This window comes from Triticum urartu, chromosome 7A (genome assembly GCF_056163025.1).
Source record: "Triticum urartu cultivar PI428250 chromosome 7A, HENAU_Tu73, whole genome shotgun sequence".
Taxonomy (NCBI): domain Eukaryota; kingdom Viridiplantae; phylum Streptophyta; class Magnoliopsida; order Poales; family Poaceae; genus Triticum; species Triticum urartu.
In genome coordinates, this window is record NC_141879.1 from 498520479 (window position 1) to 498539336 (window position 18858).

An 18858-nucleotide genomic window follows, 5' to 3' on the forward strand; every position below is an offset into this window, starting at 1 on the left:
TCGCGGTTCTGCTGCATGACTTGCTCTCTGCTAGTGTGTTCCCTGCTCAAGCGTCTGCTGATTTAGATCACTGCTTCTCTGCTACTAGTGCTCGAACGCCCTAAACATCTATTGCAATGCTCTTCTACTAGTTCAATCAGTTTCGACAGTAAAATTCAGTTTCGACTGCAAAGTTGAGTTTCTTTAGTTAAGTTCAGAGTAAACAGTATTTACAACATCTGTCAGAGCGGCCGTGGCGTGCCTGATGCGTTTTACATCTAGCACTTTTTGGTGATGTATTTTACATCATCTATTGCAGATGATATTAGAGTCCCACTTCAGATTAATGTTGTCTGTCTTGTCCTGCTTCAGCCTCGACGCCATACACCTTACTGGAGCTGCTCCAATGACGGAACCGTCCATCATAGCGGAGCAGTACCCTCGGCGCCATTTCCAGAGGCCTCGGATCTTCTTCCCCGCCTCTGACAGTCACACCAGCATCACCACCCTCCACGTCCAACCCAATGATGCTGAGATCAACAAGGCTATGCCAAAGAGGTTGTACACTCGTTGCATCACTTTGTTACTATGCATTCATGTCGATCCATCAGGGATCCTTTGCTATGGAACTACTATGGTACTACTATTCGTGCATTTGGTTAGGAGTGGAGCAAAGTAAAGCTGGAGGATTTTTTTTCCTTTGGTGTCTCTTTCAAAGAAAAATGGTAGGAATTTTAATATCCAGTTGGACGTCCTTTTCAAATTAATGTGCATGAAGAACATGACTAATTGCATTACTAGCATAATAAGATTCTTATTTTTTCATTTTCACGTGGTTTGACTTTAATTTGACCATGTTTCTCCATTCATGTGTTCTTCCAATTCATGTGAACCAAACACCGAGGTTCACGGAAATCCTATCTTTCCAGATGCTCTGTTTTGCACTGCATTCCTATCCTATTCCTGTGTTTTTCATGTCCCTGTATTGATAGAATCCTCCAATTCTAAGGAGCCCTTATAGATTTACTTCATTTTCAGATAAGCGTCAAAGAAAACTCTGTGTGTTATGTCCCGCTCCTGCCGTGCCGTCATCCACCCCACCTGACATGCACCCTCGATAGAAGCGTTCACTGCAGCAGAGATTCCCCCTGCAAACTTTCTTTCGCCGCCTCAGATCATCTTCCTCGTTGCCGGCAGCCACGCCAATTGCATTACCATCATCGACTGTGCAGATGAACCTGAGAACTACACAGTTCCATAAGAGAGGTCGCAGTCTTTCGTGTTTGCTTAGGTTATACATGGTTATTATTACCTTCTACTTTATCATTCAAACTTGAGTTTTAAAATGCCCGTGGGTCTCAAATCATGGCAGCAATGGATAGTATATGTCTACTATCTTGTTCATCCGGGGTCTTCTATGTGGTTCATGTTGGGTGGGCAGCAAACAGTAGATGATCCATTGTCTATCTTTTTAAACTGAAGCTATAATCTACCTGCTATCATTAGTTTTGGATCTATCCACTCGTTTGCTACCATCAGTCTTGATTGCTGCATGCACCCCTTAGGCCTTACAAAATCTAACTAATTTTTTATTATGCATGTCAGTTATTGTACACAATCGTACTGAACATGTAGAGAAAAAAAAGACCGTTGCGTGGGAATACAATGTCATGCAGACGCCGCTCCATGGTGGGTGAAGTGCCCCCCTCCCTCCATTCTAGATTGTATTCCAGAGGAAGATAACTGTTCAGATGGGGATTCAGAGGGAGCCAACCACTCCTATTTACCACCTGAGGTGTTTTCTCTAACCTGGCATGCTGATGTTGGTCATATCATGCATATGGCGCCTCGCATTGCTTACATTATTCATCTTTGTCATCAGCTTAGTTTAGATTTGCTTTGTGTGAATGCCACCTGTTTGGTTTCGATATCATACTTCCATCGTTCCTAAATATTTGTCTTTTTAGAGATTTCAACAAGTGACTACATACGGAGCAAAATGAGTGAATCTACACTCTAAAATATGTCTATATAAGTCCATATATAGTATTCCATTTGAAATCTCTAAAAATACAAATATTTAGGAACGGGGGGAGTATATGGGAATTATGCAATGCCATGTTTTTCAGCCAGTTATCATATATGTGAATTATGCACCGCCATGTAGCCAGGCATCATATATGTGAATTATCTCATGCCATCTTTTTTTCATTACGTATTCCATTTGTCGACAATTTGTGTATATTAAACTACTCTTCATGTGTATTAGCCATTTGAGCCGGTTATGGAAAAATCAGGAGTGAAAACAAGGTCTTCAGAGCAGGCAATGGTACCTGTTGAAGCATATATCTCGATGGTTACAGGGAGCTCCTCATAGGAGGATTCAGAGACAGATGACCAGTCATATATCCCACCTGAGGTGTATGCTCTCAGTTGTAATGTTTATATTTCTCATATCATGGATATGGTGTCTTGCATTGCTTAGTTTACACATCTTATGCACAATATTAAATTCCATATGCTTAGTTTAGAGATCATACATGCGAGTGCCAGCTGCTTAGTATATGAATCAATTATGTCAATTATATCATGCCATCCTGTATACTTAGACAACATTTATGTGAATTATTTCATCCCAACCTATTTTAGAAAGACATCATATAGTTTTGTCATGTCATCGTGTTTAGATACTCATCATATGTTGAATTATGCCATTATATCCTGTTAAGTTATCCATCATATATCTGAAACTGTGTCATGCTATCCTGTTTAGTTAGGCATCATATATGTGAAATTATGTCATGTTGTCATGTTTGCTTAAACAACATATATGTGAATTACCACATCTGTCTATCATACAATGTCTGTACGTTGAATTTCTTTTCTTGTTTATCAGCCATTTGAATTGGAGGGGGTGATGGCAGTATCTAAGGGAGCAAAACCCCATTCTTCACAAAAGACAATGCTACCTGTCAATGCAGATAGAACCATGGTTGTACTGGCCCACAAACTTGCCCCACCGCACATAATCGAGACTCTTCCAGATTGCACACTTAGACCGTTGGGCAGAGAACCAGCTACAACCCATCTAACCCCAACCCCAGCGGATAGTAGCCCACTTCTGGTTGACAAAGCACCATGTCCACCACAGAGTACCCCCACACGAGCAGTTTGTAAAGCAACTGCAGTGCCCAAAGCACAAAGACCACCACAGCGAACCCAAACTCCACGTTTAAAGCAGAAGAGCAACTGTTCTCAGGTCAGATTCCGTAGCTATGGTCCATACTCCTTTGCTGTTGCATCACTATATTTACTCATACCAACTACTTTCAAATATGAAGGATCCAATTGAAACTCCAATGGCGCAACAGGTATGTTTTAAACCTATTTCTTTAACTGGATTACTGTTCTAACTTCTTGCTCTATGTTGATTTCAGTTTCAGTTGTATAAACAGTTATGTTCTCATGTGATGCACATTACAAGTGTTGCCAATGCTGTGTAGTTTCTCACACTTATATTCTGTCTATGTTGCTGTGTCTTCAAAATATATGAGTTGAACTGTGTCTCTTTGATTTGGCAACATAAACTAGAATGATATGGACAATACAGTGACCATAGTACGTAGATATATGTTTGTTTCATGCTGTTATCCTGTCCACCTTACTACTAAACCGGTTTACCAAAATGGTTTGGTATACTACATGCTAAACCTATGATGTGTCTGCTTGTTTCTCTTGTAGTATGCGAACATAATATTGGAGAAGAGCACCGCACTATGCAATGGTAGAGAAAGTAATGCATATAAGGTTCAAGATAGTGAGACAATCCTGTTGGTATCCAAGAAAGGTGATAAAAATGATCTTGTAGACAGTGAGAAAACCCCACAGTCCTGCGTTGATGTAGTGTTCGAGTTACTGGCCAGTACCACTGGCACAAGCTCTTCGACCTCGCTGCCTGAATCACTTTGGCTTCTTCAGTCTCAGCTACAAGCTGAAAGGCATCAGTTAGATGTGCTGCCGCAATAAGCCGAAGGACTGAGGAAGTCCCTACAGAATTCAGATGCATACTTTCTTGTGCAACAGCAAGTGCTGGAGGATTTAAGCGCCAAACAAGAGAAAGTTAATAAGCTTGCTAAGCATCTTGCCAGCATTATGGGTACCCAGGATATTGGTTCTTGAGCTCTTCTGGAGTGATTTCAGTTATGGACTTGTTTTGCTACGGCGTTTATTTGCACTAGTCGCCAACTTTGACGACCAGTGTATGTGATATGCTGCTTTGTTCCCTATATTTGCACTGGTAGCGAACTTTGATGCCTAGTGGGTGTAATATGTGTAATAGTCGTGATAGCCTAGCGTAAGTTGCTTGCTTATTTAGTTCCTTGTTGTCTTGTTTATTTGTTTGCTTGTAGTCAGTGCAGTTCTTTTTCTGCAGTTTGCTAGTGGCCGCAATAACCTATTTTTTTAAACTAGGCCACAATAACCATGGGCTACATATTTACTGTAGTTACCATGGGCCTCCTACGGGCCATAGAAACAATGGGCCTTCTACGAGTCGTAGAAACAATGGGCCTTCTATGGGCCGTAGCATCAATGGCCCTTCTACGTGTCGTATGATCGATAGGCCAAACATGGGCCAATAACAGACCACATTATGGGCCCTAAACGGGCTAGATTTGGAATCGTCCGTTCATGGGCCGACAATAACGGGCCGTCGTTAATCAGCCGTATTGGACGACTGTCGGCGTTCTGGGAACGGGGGTCCCCAGACTTGCCTGCCTGCGGCCTGCGGCGTGGCTCAAAAGGGGGCCAGCGCGGCCCATCTTCACCAACACAAAACCAAGACCCTCGCGAGGGGCCAAGCCTCGCGGGGCGGACGACGCGGAGCTTCCTCAGGCACAGCCTCGTCAGGCTGGCTCACGAGGAGGCGGAGAGACCAAGGCGGGGTACCTCACGAGGTGCCCGTGACGCAAGCCATGACGACCAAGGGCGCCAGGCGGGTGCCAGCCCGCGCAGTGTCCTCCTTTCCTCTTTGGTGCAAAGGGGGCAAGCGCAGCCGTGGAGTACCGAGGCATCGGGCAAAGGTTGCCATTTCGGTGCAACAAGACCAAGACCAGGAGGACTACGAGAGGGAGGTCATCGTGGAGCCCAAGACGGCGTCATCACCAGAGCTTTGCGCAGGCGAAGACTACTTTTGTCAGGATAGCTGGTACTAGTTGTCCCCCTTCAAATTAGCCCGCCGTTGTTGGCTCCCTTCCCGCTCGATATTTGGAAAGAGGACCAAGGCCTCTATAAATAGGACCGGCCACCCGCAAGGAGGGGGGAAGAGAAGGATAAAAGGATCAGAGAGAGGGAGAGAGAGAGAGGGAAGGGTGACTGAACTTCTCCCAGCAGTTCATCCCCCCAGCCAAGAACAGACCTTCGCGAGGCTGTTCTTCCTTGTATTGTTCGTCATCATCAGCCCAAGAGGCAATCCACCACGCCACACACTGGAGTAGGGTATTACACCACAACGGTGGCCCGAACCAATATAAACCCTGTGTCTCTTGTGTCGTTCTTTCCATAGTTTAGATCTTTGCGAGGCGGAGGGGTGCAGGTAGGTAGGAGGCGAAATTTCCGCGCGCACCCCAGTGTTCGAACCTCAAGGGTCTGCCAGAACCCGAAATCCGACATTTGGCGCGCCAGGTAGGGGTGCACCGGAGTTTTCTCTTCTGCCACCGCCACGGCCTGCCTCGCGATGAGCAGCACGTCGCCCGCTCCGGCCGCCGGCGCCAGCACGGGGGGCAGGGGACTCCGAGCCCTGGCCCCAGCCCTGCAATGGGTACGGTGGCCGGACAAGCTCAAGCCAACGACGCCTCCGCGCTACGGCGGCGCGACAGATCTGCTGGCCTTCTTGCTGGCGAGCGAGGAGGCCCTCCTCGAAGAAGGAGGTGACAATAGGGTCGCGGCCAACTGGCTCCCCATGGCCCTCACCGGCGCCCTGCGCACATGGTTGCTCCACCCACCGGCAGCCTCCGTGGCCTCTCGGGAAGAGCCCCGCAACCTCTTCCCCGCCCATCGCGCTACACCAACACCCCCGGTCGTCGCGGCCCTCCTGGGCGGCTCGCAGGCGCCGCCTACAAGTCACCACGTCAAGCCGTTCATCTGCCGGGTCAGCGCCGCTTCCACGCGGCAGGGGGCTCCCCTGGATCGGGCGGCGCCCGAGACCGGCCTGACCTTCAGCTCGGAGGACCACCCCTCCAACTCGGCCTGCTCGGGTGCCCTCCCCATGCTGTGCACCCCCACCATCTGCCAGGTGGCCGTCACCAGAACCCTCATTGATGGCGGCGCGGGCCTCAGCATGCTCTCGGTCGAGGCCTTCAACCTCCTATGCATACCCCTGGAATGGCTGCAACCCAGCCGGCCCTTCTCAGGCGTTGGGGGCGGATCGTCCAGCTCCTTGGGACAGATCTAGCTCCCAGTAACCTTCGGCACCTACGACAACTTCCGCACGGAGCTGGTCGACTTTGACATCGCCCCCATCGGCCTCCCCTACAACGCCATCCTCGGCTACCCAGCGCTGGCCCAGTTCATGGCCGTGACGCACCCGGCGTACAACCTCATGAAGATGCCCGGGAGCAGCGGCATCCTCATCGTGCACGGGGACACCGGGGACGCTCTGCGGGTTCTCAAGCTCGTCTTCAAGACAGCGGCGTCAGCACAACCCGCCGACTTGGAGACCCCCGAGCCCAAGGGGGCTGCACCCGCCAAGAAGAAACAGTTGTTCACCCAAGACAAGGCAGAAACCAAGCAGATACCCGTCGATGAGGACGGGTCCAGCAACGCCACTTTCACCATAGGCGCCCACCTCAAACCCAAGCAGGAGGAGGCCCTGGTCGGGTTCCTGCGCGCCAACAAGAAGGTATTCGCTTGGGAGCCTGACCAGTTGGCAGGGATCCCCAGGAGTGTAATCGAGCATCACCTCAACGTGTGCCCCAACATGCACCCTGTGAAGCAGAAGGCCAGGCGGCAGTCCACAGAAAAGCAGGCCTTCATCGTCCAAGAGACCCGCAAATTAGAGGCCGCTGGGGTCATTCGCGAGGTCCGATACCCGGATTGGTTGGCCAACCCCGTCGTTGTGCCAAAGAAGGGAGGGAAGGAGCGCATGTGTGTCGACTTCACCAACCTCAACAAAGCATGCCCGCAAGATCCGTTCCCGCTCCCCCGCATCGACCAGATTGTCGATTCCACTGCGGAATGCGACCTGTTATGCTTCTTGGATGCCTTCTCTGGGTACCACCAGATCAAGATGGCGGTAGAAGACGTCGAGAAGACAGCCTTCCTAACCCCGCGTGGGATGTACTGCTACACGTGCATGCCATTCGGGCTGCGTAACGCAGGGGTGACCTTTCAGTGGCTGATGCACATCACCTTGGGCCCGCAGCTCAGGAAAAATGTTGAAGCTTACGTTGATGACATTGTGGTAAAGTCTCGGGAGGCCAGGACCTTCATACAAGACCTGGAGGAAACCTTCGCGAGCCTCAACGCAGTGAACCTACGGCTCAACCCAGAGAAGTGTGTGTTCGGAGTCCCCTCGGGCAAGCTCTTGGGTTTCCTCGTGTCCCACCGAGGCATCGAGGCTAACCCGGAGAAGGTCAAGGCGGTGGAAGACATGAGCCCGCCAAAGACCCTCAGAGAAATGCAGAAGCTCACGGGGCGCGTGACCGCGCTAGGGCGCTTCATCTCCAAGTTGGGGGAGCGAGCGCTGCCCTTCTTCCAGCTAATGAAGAAAAAGGGGCCCTTCGAGTGGACTGAAGAGGCCGACAAGGCGTTCCAGGATCTCAAGAGATACCTGACCAGCCCACCGGTCATGGTGGCTCCGCGCCCTCAAGAGCCCCTGGTGCTTTACCTCGCCGCCACTCCCTACTCCGCCAGCGCAGCCTTGGTGGCAGTCAGAGAGGAGCGTCGAATCAAAACCGCGGCAGCGGCCTGGGACAAGGCAGAACGGGAACGAGGAAGGCCCACAGAAACCGCCACCGCGGCTGAGGAGGATCAGCCGCCGTAGAGGGGCGCACCGGAGGCGGAAGAGGCCCCTCTCCCAGATGGCCAGTCTCAGGAGGCCTCATTGCCTCAAGAGGCGCCATGGTCTCCGAAGGGAGCCACCAACACTGACGCACTCCACCTTGTTGAGCACCCAGTGTACTTCGTCAGCACGGTGTTGCGGGATGCAAGGGCACGGTACCCCATGCCTCAGAAACTCCTCCTCACACTTCTGGTGGCCTCGTGCAAGCTGCGGCACTATTTTCAGGGTCACCCCATCAAGGTCGTCTCATCATACCCCCTGGAGAGAGTGCTCAGGAGCCCTAATTCAGCTGGAAGGGTCGCTGAGTGGAACATAGAACTGCAAGTGTTTCAGCTCGAATTCAGCACGACAAGAGTCATCAAGGGAGCAGCATTGGCGGATTTTGTGGCGGAATGGACAGAGGAGCCAGGCCTCAAGGCTGACGAGGATCGGTCCCTATCCTCGGGAAGCGAGGCGCCAGAAGGCTGGGTCATGTACTTCGATGGGGCGTTCTCCAGGCATGGCGCTGGAGCTGGGGCGGTGCTTATATCGCCCGCTCAGGACAAGCTCTATTACGCTGTGCAGCTCTGTTTCCAGCAAGGTGAAAAGGTCTCCAACAACATAGCGGAGTATGAAGGTTTAATAGCGGGCTTGAAGGCCGCAGCTACCCTTGGGGTGAAACGCCTCACCATCAAGGGCGATTCGTAGCTCCTTGTCAATTTCTCCAACAAGGTGTACGAGCCGAAGGATGAGCACATGGAAGCCTACCTTGCGGAGGTCCCCAGGATGGAGAAGCAGTTCTGGGGGTTGGAGTTGCAGCATGTGCCCCGTGGCACCAATCAGGAGGCCGACGACATCGCCAAACGTGCGTCCAGGCGGTTACCTCAGGAGCCTGGTGTTTTCGAGGAGTGGCTCTTCAAGCCCTCAGCCCTGCCGTCATTATCAAACATGGCTCAACCTCGGGAGGAGCTCCCCCAGCCACCTGCCTCAGGAGCTCCGGCCTGTGGCCCGGCCTCAGGAGCACGCCTGCTCCTGACGATGGAACCTCGGGAGGGATGTTGGATCGCGGAGCTCCGGAGTTACTTAATGCAAGGGACCCTGTCGGAGAAGGAGGAGGAAGCGGAGCGAGTGGCACGCCAGGCCACGCCATACTGCATCAAAGATGGAGAGCTCTACCGGAAGCGACCAAGCGATGTATCCCTGCACTGCATCTCCAGAGAGCAAGGGAAGGAACTGCTGGAAGATATACACGGCGAAGACTGTGGACATCATTCATCATCACGGACCCTCGTCGGCAAGGCGTTCCGCAGTGGGTTTTATTGGCCCACCGCGCTCAATGACGCCGTCGAACTAGTGAAAGCTTGTGAGGCCTACCAGTTCCACGCCAAGCAGATCCATCAGCCAGCAGGAGGCTTGCAGACTATACCCCTTTCGTGGCTATTCGCAGTCTGGGGGCTGGACATCTTGGGCCCGTTTCCTCGGGCGCCAGGGGGCTACCGCTACCTTTACGTTGCCGTGGACAAGTTCACCAAGTGGGCTGAAGTAGAGGCTGTCCGCACCATTCCCGCGGGTTCCGCGGTCAAGTTCATCAAGGGCATCGTGAGCCGGTTCGGGGTGCCGAATCACATCATCACGGACAACGGTTCGCAGTTCACCAGTAACCTCTTCAAAACATAATGTTCTAACCTTGGAACGTAGATATGCTACGCTTCAGTGGCGCACCCCCGAAGCAACGGCCAGGCCGAGCGGGCCAACGCGGAGGTCCTGAGAGGCCTCAAGACCAGGATGTTCAAGAAGAAGCTGGAGGCCTGCGGCAGAGGTTGGTACAATGAGCTTCAGTCCATGTTGTGGTCCATCTGCACAACCGCGACCAGGCCGACTGGGGAGACCCCGTTCTTCCTGGTCTACGGAGCCGAAGCGGTCCTCCCTCACGAGGTCAGACGTCGCTCCGCGCGGGTCCTCGCGTTCGACGAGGTGCAACAGGACGCCATGCGGGGGATGGACCTCGTGCTGGGGAAGGAACATCGCCAAGAAGCCGCGCTACGAGCGGCGAGGTACCAACAAGCACTTCGGCGATATCACTGCCGCAACATCCGCCCCAGAACTCTCGAGGTAGGAGACCTCGTGCTCAGGCGGGTTCTCTCCAGGGAGGGGCTGCACAAGCTCTCTCCCATGTGGGAGGGCCCATTCAACGTTGTTCATGTTTCCAGGCCCGGCTCCGCGCGCTTGGAAACTCAGGAGGGGGAGCCAGTCCAGAACGCATGGAACATCCAGCACCTCCGGAGGTTCTACCCCTAAAAAGGCCCAGAGCCTGTGAAGAAGGCGAATGCCTGTGAAGCTGTCGTGTTTTGGAAAAGGCCCAGAGCCTGTGAAGAAGGCGAATGCCTGTGAAGCTGTCGCGTTTTGGAAAATGCCCAGAGCCTGTGAAGAAGGCGAATGCCTGTGAAGCTGTCGCGTTTTGGAAAAGGCCTAGAGCCTGTGAAGAAGGCGAATGCCTGTGAAGCTGTCGCGTTTTGGAAAAGGCCCAGAGCCTGTGAAGAAGGCGAATGCCCGTGAAGCTATCGCATTTTGGAAAAGGCCCAGAGCCTGTGAAGAAGGCCAACGCCTGTGAAGCTCGCCGCCCGTGACACTCTCATGTAATAATGAGTTGGGGCTGTACACGCCCCGGAGTCTCAGGAGCGCCGGCCTCAGGCCCTGGGGCTCCCTCCCACGCCCAGTGGCAGCACTTAGCTCCGCGCTGATGAGAAGACGTCGAAGACTAGATTAGGTGCCGGACGCGGCTTTTCATTTGCTTTCCGCAGTTGGCTCGTTCCTTCTCATTCGAAGTTTTATTGAAGTTGTTGCCGTCTTTGGCTTGTGGTTCTTCAACTTTTCACTCTCCTGCCTCGTTTTCTCTTGTGCAAGGCCTCGCGAGGGGGGGGGGGCGCAGCGGAGCGCCCTCGCAAGTGTTCTCATCCTAGTCGTTCAAAGGGTTCGTGACTTGGGCCCGTTACAGGAGCACCCCTCCAGTCCGTGCCCCACGGGCACCGCGACACAAACACAGGGCCTGGGTCGGTCGCCCCCCACGGCCGGGGCCGGGAACTATCCACGCGTGGGCACGTAGCCGGAAGGTACGATAACGGAAGCAAAACGGTGATTGACAGCAATAACCCAAACACGCCCCCGCGGGGCTCCACACTACTGTCTTTTTGCGCAGGGAAAAGGAAAAGAAAAGAACAAATCAGGCGCGGCTCGCCTCACACCGGCCTGCAGGGAAGGCTCGAGCTGCCTCCAGGGCTCAGGCAGACTCCCTCTCACGCTTTACCGGGACGCGACGGCGGGCGGACGCGCTACCACCTCCCAAGCAGATACGACGGCGTGGAGGCTGACCGCGGCCACCGCTAGAGGAGTCGCCGCCTGAAGAAGAACCGGAGAAGCTTGGGGAACCCTGAGCGCCGCCGGTCACACGAGCGCTGTCTTCTCCATTGTCACCGGAGCTGGGTTCCCGGCCACGGTCGTCGTCCTCGGGGCAGCACCCTGCGCGGCGACCATCTTCCCCAAACACCCTCACGTAGAGGGTGGCATCGCCGTCAAACTTGAAAGTGCAGGGTACACCGACGGCCCAGGCCACGCGCACGGGCAAACGTCTGCCAACCGTGGGCCAGGGCCAGGCTCCCGGCTGCGGAAACCTCCAGTGAAACTCATGAGGCCCGGCTGCAGCAGTCGTCGGCCTGAAGCCAGAGGCCGCCCGGGGCGCCGCCCGGGAGCTTGCCAAGGAGGAAGCGAGGAAGTGGAAGCCGGGTGCTAGTCGGCTCTGCCGACCACACGACGAACTCCGGCAGCACCTCAGCAATGCGAAAGCGCGGCATAGGGGGACGCGCAGCCGGAGCGCGCCCCCCGGCAGCAGCAATCCGCCCGTCGCTGTGCTGAAAATCGCCTCCACGGCCGCGGGGAGCTGCCGTGGTGGCCACAGGATGTTTGCGAGGGCGCCCTCGGCCGCGCTTGGGCGGGGGAGAGGCGGGCTCAACCTGGCGAGCCTTCCCTTTCTCTGCGGCCGAGAACCTCCTCGACGGGGCCATGAAGAAGGAGGAGCAAGGGGAGATGAACTGGAAGGGCACGCGCCGATCCATACTTATAGCTGGCGAGGGCCAACCGACGGCCCCCACGATCGCAGGTAATTATGACCCGCTTTGCATGCAGGGACTTGTCAAATCCGTGCAGTTGCCGAGGTGCCATGGGGAAGTGGAGACGCCCACGTCCAATCAACCGCCACGCGGCGCCTTAGGCCGCAGGCTGTTAGGGCCCGCGGCGCTTCGCTCTTGCCCTTCCGCCTCCCTGCACGGCCAAGTCCGGGCGCGCCTTGGGCCCGAGGGCTACTGTCGGCGTTCTGGGAACGGGGGTCCCCAGACTTGCCTGCCTGCGGCCTGCGGCGTGGCTCAAAAGGGGGCCCAGCGCGGCCCATCTTCACCAACACAAAACCAAGACCCTCGCGAGGGGCCAAGCCTCGCAGGGCGGACGACGCGGAGCTTCCTCAGGCACGGCCTCGTCAGGATGGCTCACGAGGAGGCGGAGAGACCAAGGCGGGGTACCTCACGAGGTGCCCGTGACGCAAGCCATGACAACCAAGGGCGCCAGGCGGGTGCCAGCCCGCGCAGTGTCCTCCTTTCCTCTTTGGTGCAAAGGGGGCAAGCGCAGCCGCGGAGTACCGAGGCATCAGGCAAAGGTTGCCATTTCGGTGCAACGAGACCAAGACCAGGAGGACTACGAGACGGAGGTCATCATGGAGCCCAAGACAGCGTCATCACCAGAGCTTTGCGCAGGCAAAGACTACTTTTGTCAGGATAGCTGGTACTAGCTGTCCCCCTTCAAATTAGCCCGCCATTGTTGGCTCCCTTCCCGCTCGATATTTGGGAAGAGGACCAGGGCCTCTATAAATAGGACCGGCCACCCGCAAGGAGGGGGGGAAGAGAAGGATAAAAGGATCAGAGAGAGAGGGAGAGAGAGAGGGAAGGGTGACTGAACTTCTCCCAGCAGTTCATCCCCCCCAGCCAAGAACAGACCTTCGCGAGGTTGTTCTTCCTTGTATTGTTCGTCATCATCAGCCCAAGAGGCAATCCACCACGCCACACACTGGAGTAGGGTATTACTCCACAACGGTGGCCCGAACCAGTATAAACCCTGTGTCTCTTGTGTCGTTCTTTGCATAGTTTAGATCTTTGCGAGGCAGAGGGGTGCAGGTAGGTAGGAGGTGAAATCTCCGCGCGCACCCCAGTGTTCGAACCTCAAGGGTCTGCCGGAACCCGAAATCCGACAACGACGCTATGAAAACGGCCCAACAGATTAACGGGCTGCAAACGGGCCGATTGTAACCGCGGGCTGAATTTGGCCCACAAGCAGAAAAGGCCAATAACGGGCCGTAAGTAACCGAATGCTGGAAATGTGCCCAAGAATAAATGGGCCCTGAGAAGGCCAAAAGATAACATGGGTTGGAAACGGCCCAAATGAATAATGGGCCATTAATGGGTATAAAGGGGTACATTGTTCAATGCGGACCAGATTCACCATGGGCCCTTAATGGGCCAAGAGTTACAAATGGCCTCGTATGGGCCGAAAGTTACAACGGGCTGGAATCATATTGGATGGCCCAGATGAAGCTACTGGGCTTAATTCCGATAGTCCGTAACGGGCCGTGAGTTAGTGGGCCGTAAATGGGCTATATAGGAACATGCTTTCCGTGGGCCAGTCCATTACCTTTTGACCAAGTCAAACGGGCTAGCCTTTTCACTGGAATGGGCCTCTGTTGGGCCGTGCCACGTGTCAACGTATCATAGGCACCTCCTGTCCAATGAATGGATGACATCTGTCCCAACAGTGAGCCCACACGTGTTTCCTCCAGCCAATGAGAATTTTACACGTGGAAAATCCTCATTGGTTCGGGCTGTTAGCGGGTTATCGGATCCAAAACCGGACCCGATAGCTTAATGGAGACCCATTATGGTGGATGCCACGTGTCGGTCACCCTTGACGAAAGCACTTCCATGACGCGTGATTTATCGTCATGGAAGTGGACACTTCCGTGATGATAATTTTGGTAATGTCATGGAACACTTCTACGACAGCACATGTATGACTATCTTGATTCTGTCATAAAATCGTCATGGATGTACATGCATGACACAAAACATGACCTACTCTGACAAACACGTATAATCACGGAGTGTCTTTTTTTGTAGTGAGATGCACGAACATCACAACAGGCATGCTGACTGGATAAACATTTGAACCTAGCTATTATGAAGGAAAATTTGTATTGACAACAATTTTAGATAGCAGGAGACGCCTAGCCTGCTCTGCCTCTGCTAGCTTCTTTATGGCTTCTTCCATCTCTTCTTTGGCTTGGGTGAAGAGAGCATCTGATTGCTCTTTTCGCTTCTTCAGGAACTCAGCTACATTCTCAAGGGCTATTGCACGCTTTCTTTCAGCCTTTACTACAGCCACAAGGACCTGAACAATTGCCGACTCCACCTGGCTTGTGTGTAATCCAACATCATCTAGGAATTTGCACCTTGTGTCTAATCCAGCATCATTAGGGAACCGACACATTGTGTGTAATCCAACCTCATTTTGGAAACATGATCTCAAGGTTGACCATACTTCCCTCCTCGCAGGAATTGCATCCTGACATGAAGTTACTTCTTTTTTAGATCAATACTCAGAGCAACCCAGATCCATTTAGTAGAAGCCATATAAACAACACTCGGAGAAGTGAATTCAAAAGGAAAAATATAAAAACAGACTACAAGGTGAGAACACCCACTTCCTACATCAAGCTAAAAATGAAAGCACTAGGACGATTAAGACTCTTCTTATTACACATCGAAGAACACAAGGGTAAGAGAAACAGAAAGTACAACATATACACATCGAAGAACACAAGGCTAAACGAAAGTAATTGAAAGGGTGTTACTTACCAAAGCTCGTTTTACAGGTTCGGTGCAGCTCCTCTTTAACTTGCCACGCTCCTTGAAGATGTCCCCAATATCCCGTGTCCGGTCTTCATTGCTCCTCTGCATGTTCGCACTTGTGGTTTTAAAATATCAACATGGAAAGAAAAATATACCACTCCCTCCATCCCATAATATAAGAACGTTTTGACACTACACTAGTGTCAAAAACATTCTTATATTATGGGACGGAGGGAGTAGTAGTAATCATGCACCTTGTGGGAAACATTAAAGCACTCGTCTGCCATGTTAGAGCATCTTCAACAGAAGCGCAACGCGCGGCGCTTAAAAAAAGCAATTACAGCACCAGAATAGCCAGTTTTTGTGGGCCCGGAGTGCTGAGATCAAGAAGTAGAGATAGAGAGTAGAGAGTAGTGACATAGATAGTTCTTAGCATAGATATAGCATGGATAGATAAAAAATAGATAGTTCAACTACTCCTCGTCATCCGACTCCTCCTCGGTGATGTCCTCCACCGACGTCTCAATGTAGGCGTGGAGATACCGATCGCGTCGGATTCCCAGGGCGACGCTGCTCCTAGCCTCATGTTAAATTGAGCGTCCCCTTTTCACGTACACTTGTCCTCACGATAGGAGGCTCGCTCTGCCCTCCTCTTCTCCCTCTCCGCCCTCCTTTGCGCGTAGAACTCTTGCTCATTGATGATGTCCTGCGGGAAGCGTTGACGCCACAGTGCCATGGCTTCCTCGTCCATCTCGGCGATGCCGAGACAGTGCTCTCACCTCTGGTTGTCGTGACGATCCTCGTTGGTGATAAGCTACGGCAAAGGCGCGAGCTCCAGCGCCCGCTCCCACGTCGGTACGTTGGGGAAGTTCAATGTTCTATGAGGCCACCGGAGGCGCCACGCCGATGCGCCGTACGCGTGGGTGGTGTGGTGGTGTCGAAATTGCCGAGGCCAAGGTGCATCCCGCAGAACCAGATCTTGGCGAAGAAGCTGTCGGAGGGGCGCACACGGACGCCGCGGTATCCCCAAGTTTCCCGGCAACGCATCGGCATGGTGGCGCGGCGGCGGCGCGGCGAGAAAGAGCGGGGAGAGAGCGATGGCAAGGATGTAGGATCGAAAGTATGTCTAGAGGGGGTGATTAGACTACTTGACCAAATAAAAATCTAGCCTTTTCCCAATTTTAAGTCTTGGCAGATTTTAGCAACTTAGCACTAGTCAAGCAATTAACCTACACATGCAAGTCTAAGAGTATAGCAGCGTAATGTAAAACATAGCACATGAAGGTAAGGGGAGGAGTTTGGAGGGAGCAAACGCAATGTAGACACGAAGATTTTTGGCATGGTTCCGATAGGTGGTGCTATCATACATCCACGTTGGTGGAGACTTCAACCCACGAAGGGTAACGGTTGCGCGAGTCCACGGAGGGCTCCACCCACGAAGGGTCCACGAAGAAGCAACCTTGTCTATCCCACCATGGCCATCGCCCACGAAGGACTTGCCTCACTAGGGTAGATCTTCACGAAATAGGCGATCTCCTTGCCCATACAAACTCCTTGGTTCAACTCCACAATCTTGAGGGAGGCTCCCAAGTAACACCTAACTAATCTAGGAGACACCACTCTCCAAAATGTAGTAGATAGTGTGTTGATGATGAACTCCTTGCTCTTGTGCTTCAAATGATAGTCTCCCCAACACTCAACTCTCTCTCACTGATTTGGATTTGGTGGAAAGATGATTTGAGTGGAAAGCATCTTGGAGAAGGCTAGAGATCAAGATTCATATGGTTGGAATGGAATATATTGGTCTCAACACATGAGTGATGGTTCTCTCTCAGAAAATGAATGTTGGAAGTGTAGGCATGTTCTGATGGCTCTCTCCATGAATGAAGAGTGGGTGGAGGGGTATATATAGCCTCCACACAAAATCTAACCATTGCACACAAATCACCAAACTCGGTGGGACCAAATCATGAAACTCGGTCAGACCGATTTAGTTCAAAATGTGCACATTAGGATTTTTGGTGGGACCGACATGTCAACTCGGTGGGACTGATTTCATTAGGGTTAGGGCATAACGTAATCTCGGGGAGACCGATTACACAAACTCGGTGGGACCGATTTTGGTAATAAGCTAAACAGAGAGTTGGTCAGGAAAACTCGGTGGGACCGATTCGCTCATCTCGGTGAGACTGAAACGTTACGAAGGGGAAATAGAGAGTTTGCATTGCGAACTCGATGGGATCGATCGCTCATCTCGGTTGGACCGAAATGTTACGAATGGAAACAAAGAGTTTGCAATCCCATCTCGGTGAGACCGAGATCCCTATCGGTGAGACCGAAGTGACTAGGGTTTGTGGCAGTGGCTATGTCAATTGAACTCGGTGGTGCCGGATAGAAAGTTTCGGTGGGGCCGAGTTTGACTTTTGGTTTGGGACATATGTGGATATGAGAAAGTAGTTGAGGGTTTTTGGAGCATATCACTAAGCATTTTGAGCAAGCAACCCATTAAGCAACATCTCATCCCCTTTTAATAGTATTGGCTTTTCCTATGGACTCAATGTGATCTTAGTAAAGTAAAATGTGGAGTCTTGAGCTTTAGAGCTTGAGCCAATCTTTTGCCCTTAGCATTTTGAGGGGTCCACATTTCTAATCCATGCCATGCCAATCATTGAACTTTCCTGAAATATTTATCTTGAAATAGCATTAGCTCAATGAGCTATATGTTGTTAATAATTACCAAAACCACCTAGGGATAGTTGCACTTTCAATCTCCCCCTTTTTGGTAATTGATGACAACATATAGATCAAAGCTTCGACAAATGATCATAAGATTGAAATACATCATCGCTTTGAGAAGTATGTGATAAGCAAGAGCTCCCCCTAAATTTGTGCATTATTTAAAATTTGCTTTTGAATGCAAATGCACAATCGATTAGGATCATGGATTACTCTTCCATGTCACATACATCTTGGTGGAGCGCTCAAAATGATAGAAATTAAAAGCATGCGCTCATCACCAAGCAAGGTGAATGATCATATATGGGATATAAGAGATCATATCATCCAAGCAAGCATTAAAGTAGCATATGATAAAACACATGATCAAACAGGTATCTCACACAAACATAAAGTATCAACCAAGCACACAATAAAGTTCAACCAAAAGCAAGAGAGACAAATAAGCAAAACACACACACTCTCTCTCTCTCTCTCGGCCTATGATCTATGCATTTCTCCCCCTTTGGCAACAAGTTACCAAAAAGATTGAAAATGCATAGTGCTATGCGTCTCTCAGGCTCGGTCTTCGGGAGGTGGTGTAGACAGAACTCCAAGGATGAAGGCATCTGTTGATGCAGTTGGAGCTAGTGGAGTGGGTGCTGGAGGTGGTACTGAAGCTGTAGCTGCTGGTGCTAATGATGTAGCTCTAGAATCTGGTACTGGCACTGCAGCAGACCTCTAACCTCGTGGCACATGTTGAAAAGCATCCGCAGTTGCCTTTCTCTCCTCTCTTCTGCTTCCTCCTGGAACTACTCAACAGCTGTCTGTATCTCAGTAACCTTCAGATCAAGATCATAAAATTTTGTCTCAACAATCCTCTCCAAGCTCTCCCGATTCCGAGTCAGGGTGGCCAAGCCCTTCTCAATCCTCAAAGTAGAATGAATCAGATATGCTAGATGATCTTGCTTGCTCTTCAGGAACACCTGATATGCTTCATCTACACTTGGCATCCTTGCAGATTTCTCTGCCTTAGCCTTAGCTCTCTTCTCTTGTGCTTGAGCTGATGAAGGTTCATTATCATTCATCACAATTGTGTTGTCTTCAAATTCAGGGTACAGAGGTAGATGCTCCTTGTCCAACAAGTAGGTGCTTGTGCTCATCTTTGAGTTGATGAGCTCC

General features: G+C 51.8%; 1 protein-coding gene across 1 annotated transcript in view; it reads left to right on the forward strand.

The window, feature by feature from the left end:
* The window catches only part of LOC147960124 (E3 ubiquitin-protein ligase SINA-like 10), a 49032-nt gene extending 30611 nt beyond the window's left edge, over positions 1-18421 (forward strand). The window contains exon 3 of the mRNA XM_087533158.1: positions 18318-18421. Coding sequence (XP_087389284.1) covers positions 18318-18421 — 104 coding nt within the window. The remainder of the gene's footprint in view (positions 1-18317) is intronic.
* The last annotated feature ends 437 nt before the right edge of the window (positions 18422-18858 follow it).